Source organism: Dasypus novemcinctus, chromosome 6, assembly GCF_030445035.2.
Source record: "Dasypus novemcinctus isolate mDasNov1 chromosome 6, mDasNov1.1.hap2, whole genome shotgun sequence".
Lineage (NCBI taxonomy): Eukaryota > Metazoa > Chordata > Mammalia > Cingulata > Dasypodidae > Dasypus > Dasypus novemcinctus.
Window position 1 is genome coordinate 52,590,287 of NC_080678.1, and position 19,628 is coordinate 52,609,914.

The 19,628-nt window shown below is 40.7% G+C and overlaps 1 protein-coding gene across 1 annotated transcript; it reads right to left on the bottom strand.

Annotated features, from left to right (window-relative positions):
- Positions 1-1,853: 1,853 nt before the first annotated feature.
- On the bottom strand, positions 1,854-16,674 carry LOC131278879 (lysosomal acid lipase/cholesteryl ester hydrolase-like). Its single transcript, XM_071215551.1, has 7 exons — positions 16,595-16,674; positions 15,303-15,407; positions 13,325-13,466; positions 9,962-10,107; positions 9,047-9,119; positions 3,425-3,496; positions 1,854-2,093 (listed from the first exon to the last, which is right to left on the bottom strand). Exons 1-7 carry the CDS (start codon positions 16,672-16,674, stop codon positions 1,854-1,856), a joined length of 858 nt encoding a protein of 285 aa, XP_071071652.1.
- Between the last annotated feature and the right edge of the window lie 2,954 nt (positions 16,675-19,628).

Genomic DNA, 19,628 nt, shown 5'->3' on the forward strand with positions numbered 1-19,628 from the left:
TCTCCTCCCCAAGAGAGAGGAACAGATGATCATGAGCAGTAGCAGCAAGATTTACAATGAGTAAGGACTGGGGAAAGTTGAGAAAGAAGGATTTCAGTCCAGCCAAAAGGAATACGGAAGAATAAAAGTGCGATTTAATCATGGACAAACCGCATATATAAAATTCTTCAGGCCTGAGGCTCACTGACTTTTATTGAAAACTTTTAAGACACTTAAATGTTACAAAGTAGTAGTATTGTGCTTGCATATAATAACCAATACTAAATACTAATATTGCAGCTCAGGTAACTCTATCACAAAATCATCTGTCCACCTGAGAGTACTGTAAGGCAACATGCATGAAAAGTATGTGAATATGGGCTTCCTGGCATAGGGATGCAAATCAGGACTAGAAATATGAAAACACAAGTATAAAAAGAAAACAAGACCCTGAATCTTGGTGTGAAAACTGTCATGGTCACATTTCTTTTGTGTAAAAGTAAACTTGGACGCTGTTCTCAAGGGTAGGACAGGGTTTTTCTACACCATGGCATCATTACTGAGATAGAGCAGCTGGTTAAAAGAAAACCAGCTGTTAACTAGTGATAAAATCTCTCCATGGGATTCAGTGCAATTAGTTTTCAAAGATTTCAGCAGATTATTTTACTTGGCCTGAGCCATTTAACCATTTACTAACTCACAGCTATCACAGGTTAAGTTTGATAAATAAAATTCATCATGGGATCTTTGTAACTGACTAAGCTGGGGATTTCACTGGATTTAACTCTGTACCTACGGAATAAGCATGAAAAAAGTATCACTTAGGTGCATAAATACAAATCTTTAGATGGGAAAGCAAGTAGATGAAAGCTATATACTTTTACACTGAGATTTTCTCAAGGTATTTATTTTCCAAATTCTACTCAATTTGTTCATTTTTTTAAAAAAGATATTACATTCAAAAAATATGAGGTCCCCATTCACCCCCACCACCCCACCCACCACTCCCCCCACAGTAACACTCTCCCCCATCATCATGCCATATCCATTGCATCTGGTGAGTACACCTCTGGGCATCGCTGCACCCTCTGTCCCATGTTCCACACCATAGCACACTATTTCCCATGTTTCAAGGTATTTATTAATGAGCATCAGTTTAAAAAGCCAAACACGTTTTAATTTGCCTTGGGTGGAAGTAAAAAGCTAACACAGTGCATTTTAAATTGGAAGGATAAACTGAATGATTATAAGTATCTTTTCACAAAGACTTAAAGAAACAATAGTATAGTTGCAAGGTTAATTCCTTAATCAGCTGGTGATTTTATTTAAACAAAATACAAAAATAGCTGGTGAGTTTCTAATTCTCATTGGAGAGAATTGGACATCTTCAAAGTCTCACAATGATCTTGGATATATATATAAAAAAAAAAAACCTGGGAAAGAGCTCTACATTTTTTTAAAAAGATTTATTTATTTATTTATTTCTCTCCCCTCCCCTCCTACCCCAGTTGTCTGTTCTCTGTGTCTGTTTGCTGTGTCTTCTTTGTCCACTTCTGTTGTCAGCAGCACAGGAATCTGTGTTTCTTTTTGTTGCGTCATCTTGTTTTGTCAGCTCTACATGTGTGTGGCACCATTCCTGGGCAGGCTTTGCTTTCTTTCATGCTGCATACTCTCCTTATGGGGCACACTCCTTGCACATGGGGCTCCCGACCTGGGGGACACCCCTGCATGGCAGGGCCCTCCTTGTGGGCATCAGCACTACACATGGGCCAGCTCCACACAGGTCAAGGAGGAACGGGGTTTGAACTGAGGATCTCCCATGTGGTAGATGGGTGCCCTAACCACTGGGCCAAGTCCACCACCCTCTACATCTTTTAATTTTCCTCATATTTCCTCATCAGATGAATAATTTCATTATACAACCTCCAAGGGGCATCCAAACCCCAGATAAAGTCGACATGCTCCCATTCAGGAATAGTCTTGTGGTACACCAAGCGGGTGATCTGGGTCAGTAAGACATTGACATCATTGATGTCTGCAAGCACGTCATGTCCCCCATTCCAGACTGCAGTCAGCACCAGCATGTCTTTCACATTGTAAGTGGGAGGGTAACTCTACAACTTAAAAAAAGAAACAGGGGAAGTTGGTTTTTTTAAATTTTCAAAATCACAAAGCAGAGTCTGCATTAAACATGTAGTCACTTTGATGTGAGAAGAAGAGATTAAGTTTTGAAAATCACTATCAGATTACCTTATCTATTACCATTACCAGAACAACCAAAAAACCCAAACCCACAGTGAAGGATAATGAATGCTAGTTATTGAGAGGCTACCATATGCCACATGGGGCACCATGTTGGGGCTGGGTCCCCTGTGAGAGGCGCAGCTCTCCCCACCTACCAGATGGCAGGTAGAGGAACCAAGGGCTTGGGAAGGTGCTTTGGCATTAAAGCCTCCCATGTTCTCCCTCGGGGATAGAAGGCAGGCTGTAAAAATTCTCTAAACATCAGTTTCCTCATCTGCATATCAGAGATAATCATACCTATGTTGATGTGGGCTATGGGTGGGAGGCTCTTTGTCTCTTCGGAGATAACCTAAGCTGTCTGTCCTAACTTGTGGATGTGGGATGGTGAGAGGCTGCAGCCCTGCCCTTGGTAACCATGGCAATGACTCCAGCCCCAGGAAACAGTTTATCAATGCAAACTCTATAAACTTTAAATATTCAGGGGAAATGCAAACCAAATGTGCTACAAGCTTATCTAGAATGTATGAAGTCCATGCTAAAAGCTTACCTAGGATGTGGAAGATATATGCTAATTCAAGTCTATAGAGAACTGAAACAAAAGGACCATGTGGCCATTCCTCTCATATAAAAGGAATTTGAACATCTTGTTCGGGGCTCAGGTTCAAAATAAAAAGCTCCCGAGTCTGGCCAACCATCAATAAACCATTTTTCCTTCTCAAAATCATTCCTGATTCCTGGCCTTTCTATATGCAAATAATTGAACCTCTCTCAAATTCTACAACAATGTCACAGGAGGGAGGGGAAAGGCACCATACACTCAGCACTCAAAAATGGTGATTTTACCTGTATGTGGAAAAGGAGGCCTAGGCAATGTAATGTGGCCAAGGCCCCAGAGCCAGCAGGTAACAACCCTAGGATGGTCTGACTGCCAAGTCCGTGTCTGTAGTATGATGAAATGACACGTCACAGTGGAGATTCATATTTATTTCACATGACAGGGCAAGGAGGAGAGGCCCATCCCACAACACCCACCACAGGGCTTGTGTTGTTTTAGAATCAAATGAGGGAACACAAATGCATCCTGTCTAACTCTCCCAAATACTTCCCATAGTAATGACCCCCTATCAGAACCCAGTACCCCAGGCTGACTTCCTTAATGAGTTTTCAGGACCTATTTTATTCTGAAGACTTAAGACTTTACCTGGTTGTAGTGGAAATAATTCTTGGCACTGCTTCCCCAGTCAAAGGCTGGGAATCTTTGAGATTTAATAGCCTGAAAAGAAGCCAGTTTGGGAAAAAGTTATCTGATCCAGAAGAGATAACCTCATAGGTTGCCAGGCTTAGTCACAGCCTCAGAAATCAATTTTATATAGATACCCACATTTACTCTTTATTGCCAAACTGTAATTTAAAATTAAATAACTTTTTTTTGCTTTCCTTTATTAAATGATTCAATTTCTCATAGTATAATTGGAGAGTAGCTGTAATAGGGCACAGAAAGCAGCTGCAAACATATGCCTTGAATTACACTCGATCAATAGTTGCTTCCATTGGATGAACTTTTGATGATTTTTCTGCTTAAATTATAATCTAACTTTTTCAGACAATAACTGTTTTACTTGGGAAAGAAAATATATATAGATACAAAACCATCATGTGTTCTATATACCCATCCTATGTGTTTAGTAATGCTATTCCTTTGTCAATAATGTAACACTTTTTCTTTTTTGCATACCAGAGCTGGTGTAATCACCAAATCATACTGCAGGTCTGTACAACTTCCACAACTGGGGAGACTAAAGACATGGGATGATATCTTATTTACAATTTTAACGTATGCATATTTACAAGAGTTTGATATAAAACTATTAACAAAAAGTCACTTATTTTTAAATTTGGCATAATGCAAAGCCATAGTTCCCCCAGACCCTCAAGATAAAAATATGTCATGAATTAAATTCATAACTGGCATTCCTAATGAATTGGAAACTCTGTGTAACCTTTGGCCACATGGTGGCGCCACATTAACTGTACAAAGAGAGCCAACCTTGCTTTCGATGTATGTGGTTTCAGTCCTCATCCATTGTATAAAATTCTACTCTTTGATATAATAAAAGATAGTGTGAGATCAGATACCACAGAGGATTGCTAAAAGAGAAGTTTTAGCATCTGCTTTTGTCATTTCAAATGACAGATATTAAATATGTGGCACATTTAACAAGCAGAAAATACAGATTTACAGCACCTCTTAGTGCACCTGTTCCCTCTCCAATTGTCAGAGAAAATATCTCCATGCGAGCTGTTCTTCTGCTGTACTCTCAGATGTGAATTTACCACTTGGTCAAATCCTGTCTTTCAGCATTTATATAAAGCTGAGTATGAATATAAAGGAAAAACTTGCCTATAACTCAACTAAACTGAAACTTGAATTTGGTACCAAGGGTCATTTCAGGACTTCAAAAACTATCCACTTGAAAAGGCACCTCAGAAGGAGGGAAAAATGAATATGGAAAAGATCATTTCTAGCAACAGAAACACAGAAAGAAGTTAAAGTTCCTCACTAGATAGTTGGTTAATTGCATTATGTTACAATATGCACAAACAGTATGTTATGCCAAAAATAATAAATATGAATATGAAAAGACAGAAACACAAAACTGTTTCTACAGAATGTTTATAAATATTAAGTGGGAAAATGTCAGAAATTAAAACAGAATAGGTACATGGTTACACTTATGTAATAATCTTATGTGGCTGAAGAGCAGGAGAAAATAATTGTAATATTAGGATACACAGTTTTAAAGTGGGGTTTAGAAAGTTGTTTTTAAGTCTAAAAATCTAATAAAAATGGGAATAGGCTCAAATTTTTTATACTACAATATGTATCGAAGTCTTAAAAATAGGCAAACACTAGGACACAGCTGTGGCTCAATTAGTTGGGCTCCCTTCTAACATATGGGAGGCCCTGGGTTCATGTCCCAGGGCCTCCTTGTGAAGGGAGGCTGGCCCACATGATGCAGACTGCCTCCTGACCTGCCAGCATCATAGAGAGCCAAATCAGCAAGGTGATGCAATGAAAAGGGAGACAAGAAAAAACACAGAAGAGCACCCGATGAATAAACACAGAGATCAGACAACAAGCAAGCTGCAAGGGTGGGGGGAATAAATAAATAAATACAGACACATAAGAATGCACAAGAATGGACACAGCAGACAGCAAGCAAAAAGCCACAAGTGGGGGGCGGGGATAAAAACAAATAGGCCAACTCTCTGATCACTATGTGTTCTTCTTCAAGTGTATCCTAAAAAAAGTAATCTGCCTAATGTATAAAGACATATCTATAATACAGTATAACACAATATATTCCCAGGATGGCTTGATATTACAATAGACTATAATGAGGAAGAGATTTTGGGGAGTGGTGAGGAGCAGGAGGGAGTGAGAGAGGAGGAAGAGGAGGATGAGGAGAAAAAAATTCATGCAATGGAAAACTTTCTCTGCATTAAAATATTTTTTAAATTTAGTTTTGACCTGGACATTCTCACCCCCCAGTGTCCATTCATGCCTTCCTGCTTTAAGGACTACTGTTGTAGAATTTGAGAGAGGTTTAATTATTTTCATATAGAGAGGCCAGGACTCAGGAAAGATTTTGAGATGGAAAAATGGTTTACTGATGGCCAGCCAAACCCCGGAGCTTTCTGTTTCAATCCCAAGCTCTGAACAAGATTTTTGAGTCCCTTTTGTACAGAGAGGAAAGGCCAAATGGTCCTTTTGTTTCAGTTCTCAATAGGCTTGAATTAGCATATATCTTCTACATCCTAGGTAAGCTTTAAGCATGGACTTCGTACATTTTAGATAAGCTTTTAGCACATTTGGTTTGCATTTCCCCTGAATATTTAAAGTTTATAGATTTGCATTGTTAAACTATTTCCTGGGACTGGAGTCAGTGTCATGGCCACCAAGGGCAGGACTGCAGCCTCTTACCATTCTACACCCACAAGTCAGGACAGAGAGCTTAGGTTAAGGTTATATCTAAAGAGACAAAAATCCTCCCACCCATAGTCCAAATCACTAGAACTGTTCAGGCGTTCCCTGAACACCTGGCAACCCAGGTAGAAAGCACACCTCCCTCCCCCCTCACAACTAGGCATGGCCATCTGGCTCACTTCTGAGCTACCTCCTAAATGTCACCCCCTGGCCCTTTCTTGCTCCCCACTTCCTGTGCCTGGAACAGACATGGAGATGACCCAGCTTCACCCAGGCAGAGGAGGACAGCACCCAGGGGTGGCAGAGCTACAGGGTGGAGTACACTGGTCCCTGCATGACTTTGAAGCACACACCCACACCCCTCCACCACCACCCCAGACCACTGATCTCCATATTATGAGAAAGAAAGAAATTGCTACACAGGCTGTATTTTTGGATCTCTGATACAGCAACTCAGCCTGTAACTAACAAATACAATGCTATTTCACTCAATAAAAAGGAATGTTAGAGAAAGTCTGTGTCCAAGGATCCTACTTTTGTAATGGGAATTATTATACCAAACAATTGTAAGATTATACCAAAATACTACCAGTGCCTACCCCTGGGTGGTACACACACAGGTGGTTTTTCTTCGTTGCACTCATGTATTTTCTAAAATATCATAAGGTGCGTACATTATGTTAAATATCCTTTTTTAATGTTCTAAGAAATATTTCTTAGCAAGTCTTTTCCTTTTAAGCATTAGGTTGCAAGCAATGGAGTATATCAGAGTCACCTGGGTGTACTTATTAAAAATGCAGATCCCAGGGATACACCCCCTTGGAATTCTGAGTTTCAACAGATCTTGAGGAGGACCCAAGAGTCCGCATTTTCACCTGCACCTGAAGTATTTCTGACCAACAATAAAGATGTACTAGAACCAGCCTTCACACAGGAATGAGCACCTGGGCTTCAGGCAGGGCTCCAAGAGGGCCAGAGAGAGAAACGAGTCTGAGATCTGGGGCTCTTTGGAATTTGTCAGCTCTAAAGAGAATAACATTTGTAAACTAAATTTAACAGCTAAGTAAAGATGTAGGTTTTGGAAATGAATAACTGAATGTTAATTAATCAAGCAAAAAGCAAACTTCTGAATGTACTGTGAATAAAATGGCCTTTGAGGGCACCTCCCAACTCCTACCACAGGAACCTCCAAAATCCACACCTGACTTGGGGCTCTCAGTCGCCAACACCCAGGCCCCGCCCACCTTCAGCAGCCACTCCCAGCAGGCACCGGGGCTGCCTCCTGGAGCAGCCTGACCAAGGGGTCCCTGAAAGGTGGGTGGCAGCCTCTGGCCAACACCCCAGAGGAGGCAGGATCAAGGAAAGGGTCCTGTGAAGTCACTCTGCCGAGCAGCTATTTTCCTGACAAAGAGATGACACAGAAGGCACAAGGGTCAAGGGCAAGGCTGCCTTCTGCAGGGAGTCTGGGCTTTGGAAATGGTTATGAAAGAAATTCCAAAGTAAATAGACCCTAAAGTCACAAGGTCACAAGTGGGCAAGAGAGCACTGCTGGGGAACTCAGCCTGCAACCCTCACTCTAGTCAGCTGCCTCATAAAAGGGGCTGGAACAAGAGCTGGGCTCCTGAAAGCTAGGGGGTAGTCATGGGTACTTTGCCAAGGACCTGAGAACCGGGCGCTTGCTAAGGCCACTGAGCTAGAGCATAGCCCAGCCTGCGCCTTTAGTCAGCTGAGTCACCCTCCATGCATCCTTAGGAGGGCATTAACTGCTCAGGTGACAGAATTTCACCCTTTCTGGCAAAATGCCCTGTAGGGGAAAGAGGGGAAAAGGCCCAGAAAAGGTAGAGGGAAAAAGATAAGGAAAATAAAGAAGAAAGAAAACATCCCAACTACAAAAATAAAATAAAATTTAAAAAAAGGTAGGGGAATTTTGGTGGTAGTTCTAGACAGAAAACAAGTGGCTGTAAACAGACTTGACTAAGAGAAAAGCAGGAGCCTGAATGAATGTGCGAATGTGAGGATTTTCAAAGGGTCAGGACTCCTTAAAAGGTGAAAGTGCTGTGCAGCATGTACTGCACTACCTTCCATTGCAGGTGCCCCTGGGCTAAACCTCAGCAATCTGTCACTGTGTCACTGACATCTGAAGAGTGGCTGACCTTCACTACAAGGAGCTGAAGCCTCACATGGCCCTTTCTGGTTCCTAAGTCCCAGGCAGACACTAAGAACAGGACTCCCAGGGGAGGATATTTCTGAGGCCACTGAGTTCACTAATGTGCTATCACATGGCAAAGGTTCCCCAATCTGATGAAGCAGAAGAAGATATTGGACAGCTGTTAGTTCATTTCTTAAAATACAGATTCTCAGTGCTCAGCAACCAAAGGGAGTGACAACTGATAGGTTAATAATAATAGGCTTAAGATGTCTATCTACTGATCTTCCAGGCATATTATGCTTACAAGGTAAATACTGAAATAGAAGCTTCTATCTCCAAAGCTGCTCTAAAATCATGCTTTGTGAAGCAATATAGAAATAAAATAAATCTGAGACTCAATGAATAGTAGAAGATTGAAGAGAAGGGAAGAGAAAGGAAAAGAAATGAGTCGACACAATTACTGTTTGGTGAAGCCTCACCATGGTGTAGTATGCTCCAGAGAGGGCAGCAAAAGCCAGACTAACTCAGTGAGGAATCCAGGACTCTGGGGAAGGAAACCAGCTCATATTTGTAAGGAGATTGTCCTTCTACTTGGAAAACTTTTGCAGAGAGGTACTGCATTGATTGTGCGACCTTTCTAGCAATGATGCTACACAAACCCCCAACATTGCTCCTGGAATATCTACCTGACCCCAGTTTAACACGTTTTGCACAGAATTTCCAGCAGGATAGTGTGTGGTATATACATCCACTCTAGACGGCAAAATAAATAAGTTGAAATATGAAGGAAAACAGTATGAAGGTGACATCAATAATATACATATATTATCCTTTGAAACATTAAAAACTACAGAGTCATAACCTCAAATATATGAGAGATTATGGGTTGTAAAAATTTTCTCAGGTATAAATAAGTCCCATAAAATATTTACCACACACACACACAGGGTATATAGGAAGGAAATGAAAGGCAACAACACAGTAATTGTGCAGCCTAATGGGTTGTGATTATAGAAATATTTTTCCTTCTTCATGCTTCTCTGAATTTGAACATTTTGAATACAATTGTCACCTTAGTTTTATCAGGAGAAAAAAAGAAAAAATAAATATTATTAAAAATCCGTGCCATCTTCACTCCAGAATTTTAAAAGCTGTTTTTGAAAATACAACATTACAAAATACAAATATATTTAGGAACACTATTATATTGCTGGCCAAAGGTTTGCATATTTTAAAAAATATATACATGCACATACATACATATGTGCATTTATATGGAAAGTCATTCAAATTTAAACACACAGTAATATTTTAAAAGAAACAAATCATTAGAATATCAGAAAATAACTTGTTAGAAATCTTCTCATTCAATATTTCCATATAGATATGATGTAGGAAGGTGATAACTGCCTGCCTGATGACCACAGCAAAGAGCATTCTAGGCACCTCCTGAAATTACTCTCCCATCTCTGAAATGAAAAGCCCTTTGGAGCTCTAATGAGGTCGTCCCTGCCTCACCTACATCACCTATTCCAGAAACATTCACAGACAAAATGAAGATACTGAAAGCTTAAAGTAGTCTTACTATAAACACACATACCATATTTAAATTTTTGTCATTAAATCCACACAGAACTAAAAGGAGATTTCCACAAAGCTCCTTCAGAATGACATGTTTGCAAATAAAGGTACTAAGCCACTTCAGAAATGCACTCAGGGGAAGAAATTCTTTGACTTCAAATAAATCCTATAAAAGATAAACAAACCCAAGAATATATCCAGTAACTCTTTCTGGTACAAAGGTTTCCATGACCCACCTTAGAAGCAGAGACCAGAGGCAAGGATATCCATGGATGAACTCAGGAGTAAAATGACAACCAGTGGAGATTCAAATAGGATACTGATGCCATAAGTTTACTAAGGCAAAATCTGATAATCTACCCCAATGTTATAGATATGTACCTAAGTTCTCAAAATGAAGGAAAGGAGGCAGAAAATCTACTCATTTTACCGCTGCCTTCTATAGTGGGAAAGGGTCTTAATGCTCACTCATCCCAGAGCCAGCCCCAGATAGTTTTCACCTGACTGTGATGAACTGATCCTGACTTCTGAGAAAGACTTGAGGCTGTGACTGATTAGCAGTTTCTGCTCAGGGTACATTCACCTAGTCCAATCACAGATCATTAGGCAAATCTGGCCCCCTACTTGTTTTTGAAAATAAAGTTTAATTGGAACACAGACACACTTAAGTATCTATGTATTGGCCCTCACTGCTTTCACATTACAACAGCAGAATTGAATCAGGGAAACATACGTATGGCCCACGAAGCTGAAAGTATGTAGTATATTTACTCTCTGGCCGGTTACCAAAAAATTTGTCATCACCTGGTCGACATCATTACTGACCACTGGACACTGGACCTGTGCTCAAGTAGGTCCAGTGTAAATATTATACCCCCAAGGTAGACCTCCCCACACAAGTAGAGTAGGAAACAAATCTATCTTATATTGAACCCAAACCCACTTATAATTTACACTCTGCTCATTCCTACCCTCTGGATGGTCAAGCAGGAGTGAGAAATTCAAATACCTAAAAGGCAGCATGTAAATATAAATTAGTAAAAGTGTGAAGGGAAAATGCCACCTGCCTCAGTGTTTATGACTAGGGACGATTGACAACTGCAGTGTGCTCCATCTCAAGGGTGCAACTGCAGCAGGTTCTCTCCTGTCTGGGGATAGGACTATGGGCCCAGTGGTGCACAGCTTCTTCCTCTCCCCCCAAATTAATCAACTATTGAGATATTAAATATTCCACTTTTTAAATGGTGGTATTTAAATTTATACTATGTTACACATCATATTCAACCCTTCTTCAAGCAAACTTGCCCCATGTACATACAAGCTTGTGATTTCTAGGAAATCTGTCTTCTACAAGACACCCCATCAAGATCTAAAGACCAACACCAGGTCATCTTTCATTTTCCTATTTTTCAGGCTTATGACTGTAGAATTAGCTGGGGAGATCGAGGAAGCAAATTTGGCATGCAGAGGTCAAGTGACATGAAAAGGCATTTTTATAATTTCTTGCTTTGTGGGTACATAATGGTCACATGTGACAAAAACATGTCTGCGAGGCTCTCTGTTAAAACAAATAGAAAGAAAGTAAAAGAACACCAAGCATGGGAAGTGGATTTCACCTAACGGTTAGGGCATCTGCCTATCACATGTGAGGTCCAAGGTTCAAACCCAGGGCCTCCTGACCTGTGTGATGAGCTGGCCCACATGCAGTTCTATGTGTACAAGGAGTGCCGTGCCACATCAGGCGTGTCTCCCACATAGGGGACCCCATGCGCAAGGACTGCACCCTGTAAGGAGAGCCACCCAGAATGAAAAAAGTGCAGCCTGCCCAGGACTGGTTCCACCCACATTGAGCTGACAAAGCAAGATGATGCAACAAAATGAGGTACAGATTCTGGGTGCCACTGACAAGAATACAAGCAGACACAGAAGAACACACAGTGAATAGACACAGAGAGCAGACAACTTGGGGGAGCTGGAAGGAGAGAGGGGAAAAAAAGAAAAGAACACCAAGCAAACAAGTTAATAAGATGACCCATCAATGACCTGAATCACAATGACTCATTTTCCGTTTGACTGACATGGGATGTGAGGTTGACCTTGTACTTCAGTACAGCTACCCAGCACTACTGTGACAAACTCCACAAAATTACCCTGGAGGACAGAATATACACACATATAGTATAAGGTGAATTTTGCTTTTGTATACAGGTGATATGTATACAGATCTACACATACCAACTTTGATTTCTTTATAATTTGTGTTTTGAGAAAGAATTAGAATGAAAATTGAACATTCACAGAAGCAACATGCACTTGTCAGAGCAGAAAATTCAAGGCTTTTATGAATATTTCACCACTCACTTTGTCAATTTTCTGTGATACTACAAAACACAATAGTCTGGAAGAGATGATCCCAAATCCAGGCTCTTTTGCCTACATTGGAATCCAGAGGGTGATTTGTGAAGGACACCTATCCCCAGGCCCCGATGCAGATTTAAGAAAACACTTTCTCCAATGCAGAGAGAGAGTGAAGCAGGAGAACAAGTTTGTGTTTTTTCACACTGCTAATTCATACTCTCCAGGAATTGAGGTATTTGGGAATTTTTATTGTTATGAAGACCCCCCAGAATGGGGAAATGAGTTGCTCATAACCTGTTGTTCAGGGATGAAATTGGTAGAGTCACTCTGAAAGGTATATGTATTTAAGAAAAAACATTGTAATAGTCAGCCAAAGAGGTGCTGACACAAAACACCAGAAATCTGCTGACCTTTATAAAGGGTATTTACTTGGGGTAGGAGTTTACAGATACCAGGCCATAAGGCATAAGTTACTTCCTTCAGCAAAGTCTGTTTGTGCATCTCGGAGCAAGATGGCTGCTGATAACTGCCAGGGTTCAGGCTTCCTAGCTCCTCTCTTCCCAGGTCTTGCTTCTGTCCAAGTTCAGGGTTTTTCTCTTCCTGGGGCTTCCTTCTCTTTCTTCTGTATACTTACTTCCTGGGTCTCCAGCTTAAGATTTCAGCATCAAACTCCAACATCAAAAAGCTTCTAGCATAACGCTCCAACTCTGACCTTTGTCATGCCCCTTTAATCTGTGATTCTCCACCCTCCCCTGTGAGGGGACTCAATACAATACTGCTGTGGCCCAATCAAAACCCTTGTGATAATTTAATCATGTCCAGGTACAAAACAATGTACAAACATAATCTAATATCTATTTTTGGAATTCATAACTATATCAAACTGCTACAACCATGAAGAGAAAAAACCCTTCTGTTTTATTGACAACAAAATGAAGAGAGGAAGGCCTATATTTCCCACCACTGGTCAATTCTTCAAACCTGTAATGGAAGTTTCTGGGCAGTGGGAGGAGTGATCAATGTACTTTGAGGAGAAGCTCTGGAAATTTTCCTAATATGATTAAAGGGCTAGTGTTGAATTTGACTGAAGCCACAGGAGCCAGGGCAAAAAACATTTTAATCCTTTTGACCAGCCAAGGGATCCATGAAAATGCTATAAAACCGATGCAAACAAAAGAAAGAAAATATGAATTCCATGTTGAGAATCTGTTGGAAAAGGCAAGGGCTGCCCTTTTGTGTCATGCTCTAGAGAAAGCATGAGAACCATGCCAGCAGTGCTGCAATCAGGGAGCAAAACACTTGAAATGGGGCCCATTTGAATTTCTATGTGCAAAAACACTAAGATTAAACATGTAAAACAAATATTTTTAAAGGGCTTATTCCAAATCTCAACCTATATATGCACTGAAAGAAATCCAGATTGCCTGAAGCAGAAGACGTTCCCTGTTCCTTGAACAATTTGAACCTTGCCATGTAAAGTCCATCCCCAACAGCTCCACCTGACCATCTTCCTCCCCCACTCCCCCTTCCTTCCATCCCTAAGGACTAGCAGGCCCTTCAGTTATGTAATCACCTAAAAAGGAACTCATACAAATTTAGAATCTGTAGCTTTAAAATATTTCTTAGCTTCCTTTCAGGCCACTCCCAGCCTTAAACTATGTCCTAGAATGTTACCTGACAAAGAAGTGGGGCAAAGGACACAAGTAGATAGGGCAAAGAAGAGAGCCTAACTCCATTCCTAAGAAATGCAAAAATATTCAAGTTCCTTTTTGGTTTTAGCCTTCCAAATTTGCAAAGAGTGTTTGGAGATGGTGAGAGTGAGGCAATTTGACTGTACATACCAAGACACTGAAAAGCATTTGTACTTGCAGTATAGTAATTCCTCTAGAACTTATTCTAAGGAGATCATGCAACGTGACCACAAAGCTGCTACATACAGTAAACATTCTAAATATACTACAGAAAATGGAGAATTAAATTATGGGGCAGGTCTCTAAGGTCTTAACAAAGTTAAGAGTTTTGGGTTCTGATGCTCTCATATTAGAATTTGTTGATAGAATCATGGGTATTTTCTATTTTCTTTAAACTTTGCTTTCTTTAAATGAACACCTTAATTTATAATCACCGTAAATAAAAAAATGCATGTAAATTTTAAAAACCATTTTTAAATAATGGCACTATAACCTGGCAATCTTGCAGCTAGTTTGGTTCCTTTAATGTTAAAGGTCAAATTATTATCTTGTATATATATTTTTAAATCTGTGAACTTATAAAACTTGTTTTCCACCTTCCAATATTCCTATATATTGCTTAGTAGTAAAATATGCAATATATAATAGGCTCATCCAATTTCAACAAAGTCATACACAATGTCTATCCATTTTTATTATAATCTGAATTTGTAAAGAAAACCAAATATTAACAAAATTCCTTGCCCTATTTGTTATTTCTGCTTGGCATAAAACAGCAACAACAACAAACAAACTTGTATGTGAACTAACATTATTTCTTTATATTTTACTTTTAAGAACAAATGCACGGAAGCGGATGTTGGTCAAATGATAGAGTCAAATGATAGGAGGTCCAAGGTTCGAAACCAGGGCCTCATGGCCCATGTGGTGAGCTGGCCCATGTGCAGTGCTGCCATGAACAAGGAGTGCCATGCCATGCAAGGATGCATGTCATGTATAGGGGTGTCCCATGAGCAATGGGTATGCCCCACAAGTAGAGGCGCCCAGCATGAAAATAGTGCAGCCAGCCCAGGAATTGAGCCACACACACAGAGAGCTGATAAAGCAAGATGACACAACAAAAAGGGAGACACCACTTCCCGGTGCCACAGAACACAGAACACACAGCGACTGGACACAAGAGAGCAGACAGCAGGGGGTGAGGGGGGGAGGGAGACAGACTTTTAAAAAAATTTTAAAAAAAGAACAAATGAAAGCTCTGCAATAAAAGTAAGACATTATATAAACTTTCCACCTTCATTACATACCTATTGTGGTGCCTTGAGAATGAGCCACATAATACAATTGTTCTTGACCAGTTTTATTCAAAACATAGTTAACTGATGCTGGTAAGTCATAGTTGGCTATTTCATCATAACTACAATCCAAAAAGGTACTGATTCATTGAAATATTACATACAAATAGAGCAGCCTACAAACAATACCAGCATATATATAAAGAATAATCACAAACTGAACACATCTGGACAATCCAGCTTGGAGCAGAGGAAGCAGAACATTACCAGAAGCCCAGAAGTTCCCTTGAGCCCCCTTCCTGTCATGCTTCCCAAAGGCAACTTCTATCTTAATTTTTCACAACAAATATAGTTTTATCATTCTTGGAAATTTTATATGCATGGAATTATACAGGAATTATTCCTCTGTATCTGACTTCAACCATGTCATATAGTTATGGGTTGTTAGTTCTCATTCCAGTGTGAGAATATACCACATTTTAATTTTCCAGTCCAATGCTGATGGGCATTTGGGTAGTTTCCAGTTTTTCACTATTGTGAACAGTGCTACAAGAAACATATTCCTGTTGTGTCTTTACGTAAAAACTCTCATGCTTGTGTTTCAAGTCCTCAGCAAGTGTGGTTTGGCAGATGGGAAGCAAGCCTGGAGGAGACCATAGAGCTTCCTTCTCTAATGCCTGGTCCTGGGCACAGGACTCTGAAGCCCTGCAAGTGAGTAGTGCACACATGAGTGAGTGTCACCCGCGATGGAAAAGCCAGCTGTTCATAAGCACTTATGATGGGCCAGTCTCTGTGCCAGATGCTTCTCACATATATTCTGTAACCTCACAATTACCTTATGAGGTAGGTGTTTATTATCCCCATCATCAGATAAGATAACCGAAGCACAGAGGGCCTAGGTAATGTGTCCAATGTCATATGACTATTAATTGCTAGAGAGAAAGAAGAGAATTTCAGAGGTGAGCATTTCTGGAATGAAGAAAAATGAACATTTGGAATACATATTTATGGAGGAAGGGGAAGGGGATAAAATTCACCCAGCAGCCTCCAAACCAGTAGGAATGACAAAATGACTCAAGAATTCCTAACTCCTGAACACGTCGAATGCCTATGATGTAATTATTTATCTATAAAGCCCTCTACTGCTATTTACTCAAATAAGGAGGTTAAAATCTTTCAAAAGACATCAGTTTCTCCTCTCCTAAGAGTTCAGAGTCACACTCTATCTGCCTTCACTGCTGAAATCCCCACACATCTGAAATAAGGGCATGAAGGAAAGAGGCCCATGTGGTAATCAAGTCAAATATACCTGAAAGCCCAAAATTCATCCTGAGAAACTGAAAGAGTCCTGTGTTTCTGAGACCAGGTGTTTCCTCGGCTGTTCCCCATCCACACGTCAAAACCAGCATCCGTGAGAATGAAGCCCAGGCTGCTGTTGGCGAGGTTAGAGACCCAGATGCTGGAAACTGCATGGAGGCCATGCTGCAGAAACACAACTGGCTTGGGACCTGAAAGACACTCACACTTAACAGCAGCACCAAGCTTCAAAGCAAATGTGATATACTGCTAAATGGATCATTTATAAAAGATTCCACAAATAATGAAACAGAAACAAATTAAACTATTGAGATAGCAATGTACTTCTACATAACATTAGTAAGAATGTTTTTAAACAGTGCTGACAGGGCGGCAGGGAAACTAGACTATGTTTACATGCCTAGAAACAAGACACACTGGTTTGTTAATTTTTTAATACATTTTTAAGAACTTATAAATGATGTCTATAATTTGATCTAGTAATTGGATTTCTGAAAATGAATTCTAGCAGAATAAACCAAAAGCAAGAAAGCACAAGTTCATAAGTATTAATTCACTTGAATATTCATATACATATTGTATATGTGAATTAATTTTCTTCTCACCTGTCCCTGAGACACTGTAACATAGTGGAAGTAACACAGACTTGGGAGCCAAGAAACACTGTTTCATCCAGAAGAATAGGGCCCTTGGCAGGAGGGAGATGCGGTGAAGTACTAATTCTATTAAGCATCATGTGCCATCCACAAGGATAATATTAAATCCTAGGGTAGAAAATCAGTGAAAACCTGGCACTAATTGCTTGATTGCATGAAGGCAAGAATGTGTAGAAGACACGAGGGCATGGGAAACAGGCCTCCCTCCTGTCTGCCAGTTCTCTCACTGCTCCCAGCAAGCACTGAAGGAAGGCAAAATATAGCTCTTGCACATCTCAAAACCCATCAAGGATTTAAGGATTTGCTTGCAAAAGAAGATCTCTGTGGGTGGGTTACACCCTCTGAATTCACATCTTCTAGTCCTGGGCTCTTAACAATTTTTGTTCCACAAACCCCTTTGCCAGTCACTGCTGTAATTTATTCACTGCATACATTCATAAGTGAAGGAAATGCTAGATTTCAGTTAGAGGCCAGAAAAATAAAGTAAAGAAGTTGATTTACTTTTTTTTTTTTAGATTTTTATTTATTTATTTATTTCTCTCCCCTCCCCCCCACCCTGGTTGTCTGTTCTCTGTGTGTATTTGCTGAATCTTCTTTGTCTGCTTCTGTTGTTGTCAGTGGCATGGGAATCTGTGTTTCTTTTTGTTGCATCATCTTGTTGTGTCAGCTCTCCATGTGTATGGCACAATTCCTGGACATGGTGCACTTTCTTTCATGCTGGGTGGCTCTCCTTATGGGGCACACTCCTTGTGCATGGGCTCCCGTACGTGAGGGACACCCCTGCATGGCAGTGCACTCCTTGCACACATCAGCACTACGCATAGGCCAGCTCCACACGGGTCAAGGAGGCCCGGGGTTTGAACCGCAGAACCCCCAATGTGGTAGATGGATGCCCTAACCACTAGGCCAAGTCCACCACCTGATTTACTTTTTCAATTCAAGTTCATGGAACCCTGGTTAAGAACCCATGTTCTGGTGAATTGTTGTATTGAATGTGTTCTCAACTTGCTGAGACAAGCTGACTGAAAAGATAATCAGTTATTATTGAGTGCTTATTTGCTGTAGTTAGTGAGCTGAAAACCCTGTGAAGTTGGTCCTATTCCCAATTAACAGAATGAGGAATTGTGCCTAAGAGATATCAAGCAACTTGCCTAAGGTAGAATTAGAGCTAGTAAGAGGGGAGTTGGGGATTTGAACCCAAATATATCCCATGCCAAGGTCGTTGCTTTTAACCACTTTGCTATAGGAAAGAAGGTTTAACAAGAGAAAGAAGTCAACATAGAACATACAGAAGGGCTCCAGGAAATGATGGGCCAACAGAGGAAAGCTATTTTAGAGGGATGTGCATCAAGGACTTAGAAGAAAATAATCTCTTGTAGGTGGAGGAGATAGAGAATGGAGGCAGGGACACCAACCTTGACACTGCCTGCCTGACCCTGCCCACCCGGGCAGTTCTTCTGAGGACCAGCCTACTGCATGCACCCCAGCTGCACAAGGCCTAGCTTTGTCTGAGCAACAAAACTGACAAGAAAAGGGCTCACCCCTCAGACGTGCTCTAGGAAGACTGGAAGCTGACAGCAAGGCCTAGAAGGATCACTTCTTGGTCCAGAGATGGCAAGGTACCTTGTCCAGGTCATGTAAGTCATTAGTACAGAGCTGGCAAAGAGAAGCAGCATGACCACCTGGCTTGGCCCAATGTGGGTGGAGGTGAAGAGACCATTACTCAGGCTCCAAAACTAAATCTGCTGTAGCCACAAGCCACAGGAGGAAGTTGATTGGGTGAGTGGGTAAGCTCCTCCTGCCTCCCAAGCTCCTGCCCTTCTCCACCACAACACTTGTCTCAACAAGCCCCCACCATGCTCTGAAAAGATTGAAAAACCACATTGTGCTCCAGGGAAGAACCAAAAGGAAAAATAAGCAGTAGGTCAAGAGTAGGGGCAAAAATACAGCTGTTGGCATGAGCCAGGCCTTGGCTTTTACTAGTTGTGAAGTTTGTAGGAGTTATTCAACCTCTCTGAAACACAGGTATTATTTCCTAAAGGGGGGCTTGATACAGTGCCTGATACCTATAAAAGATTTAAAACACAAAAAGTCACTGATGATAATAATAAATATATAATACATAATAAAATAGTATTAGCACTATAAAGAGAGATAAAATGAAGTGACATTCTTTAGCTTAGAAAATCAGAGTAACGTAAGACCACACCAAGTGTTGACTATGTGTTAGGCTCCCTGTAAGGACTTTCATGCATTATCTCCATAAGCCACACGACAAGCTTCTGATTTGGCACAATATGCTGAATCCTGGACCCCCAAAGATGTCCATTCCAAATCCCAGGAATTAGTTCCATGGTAAAAGGGACTTTG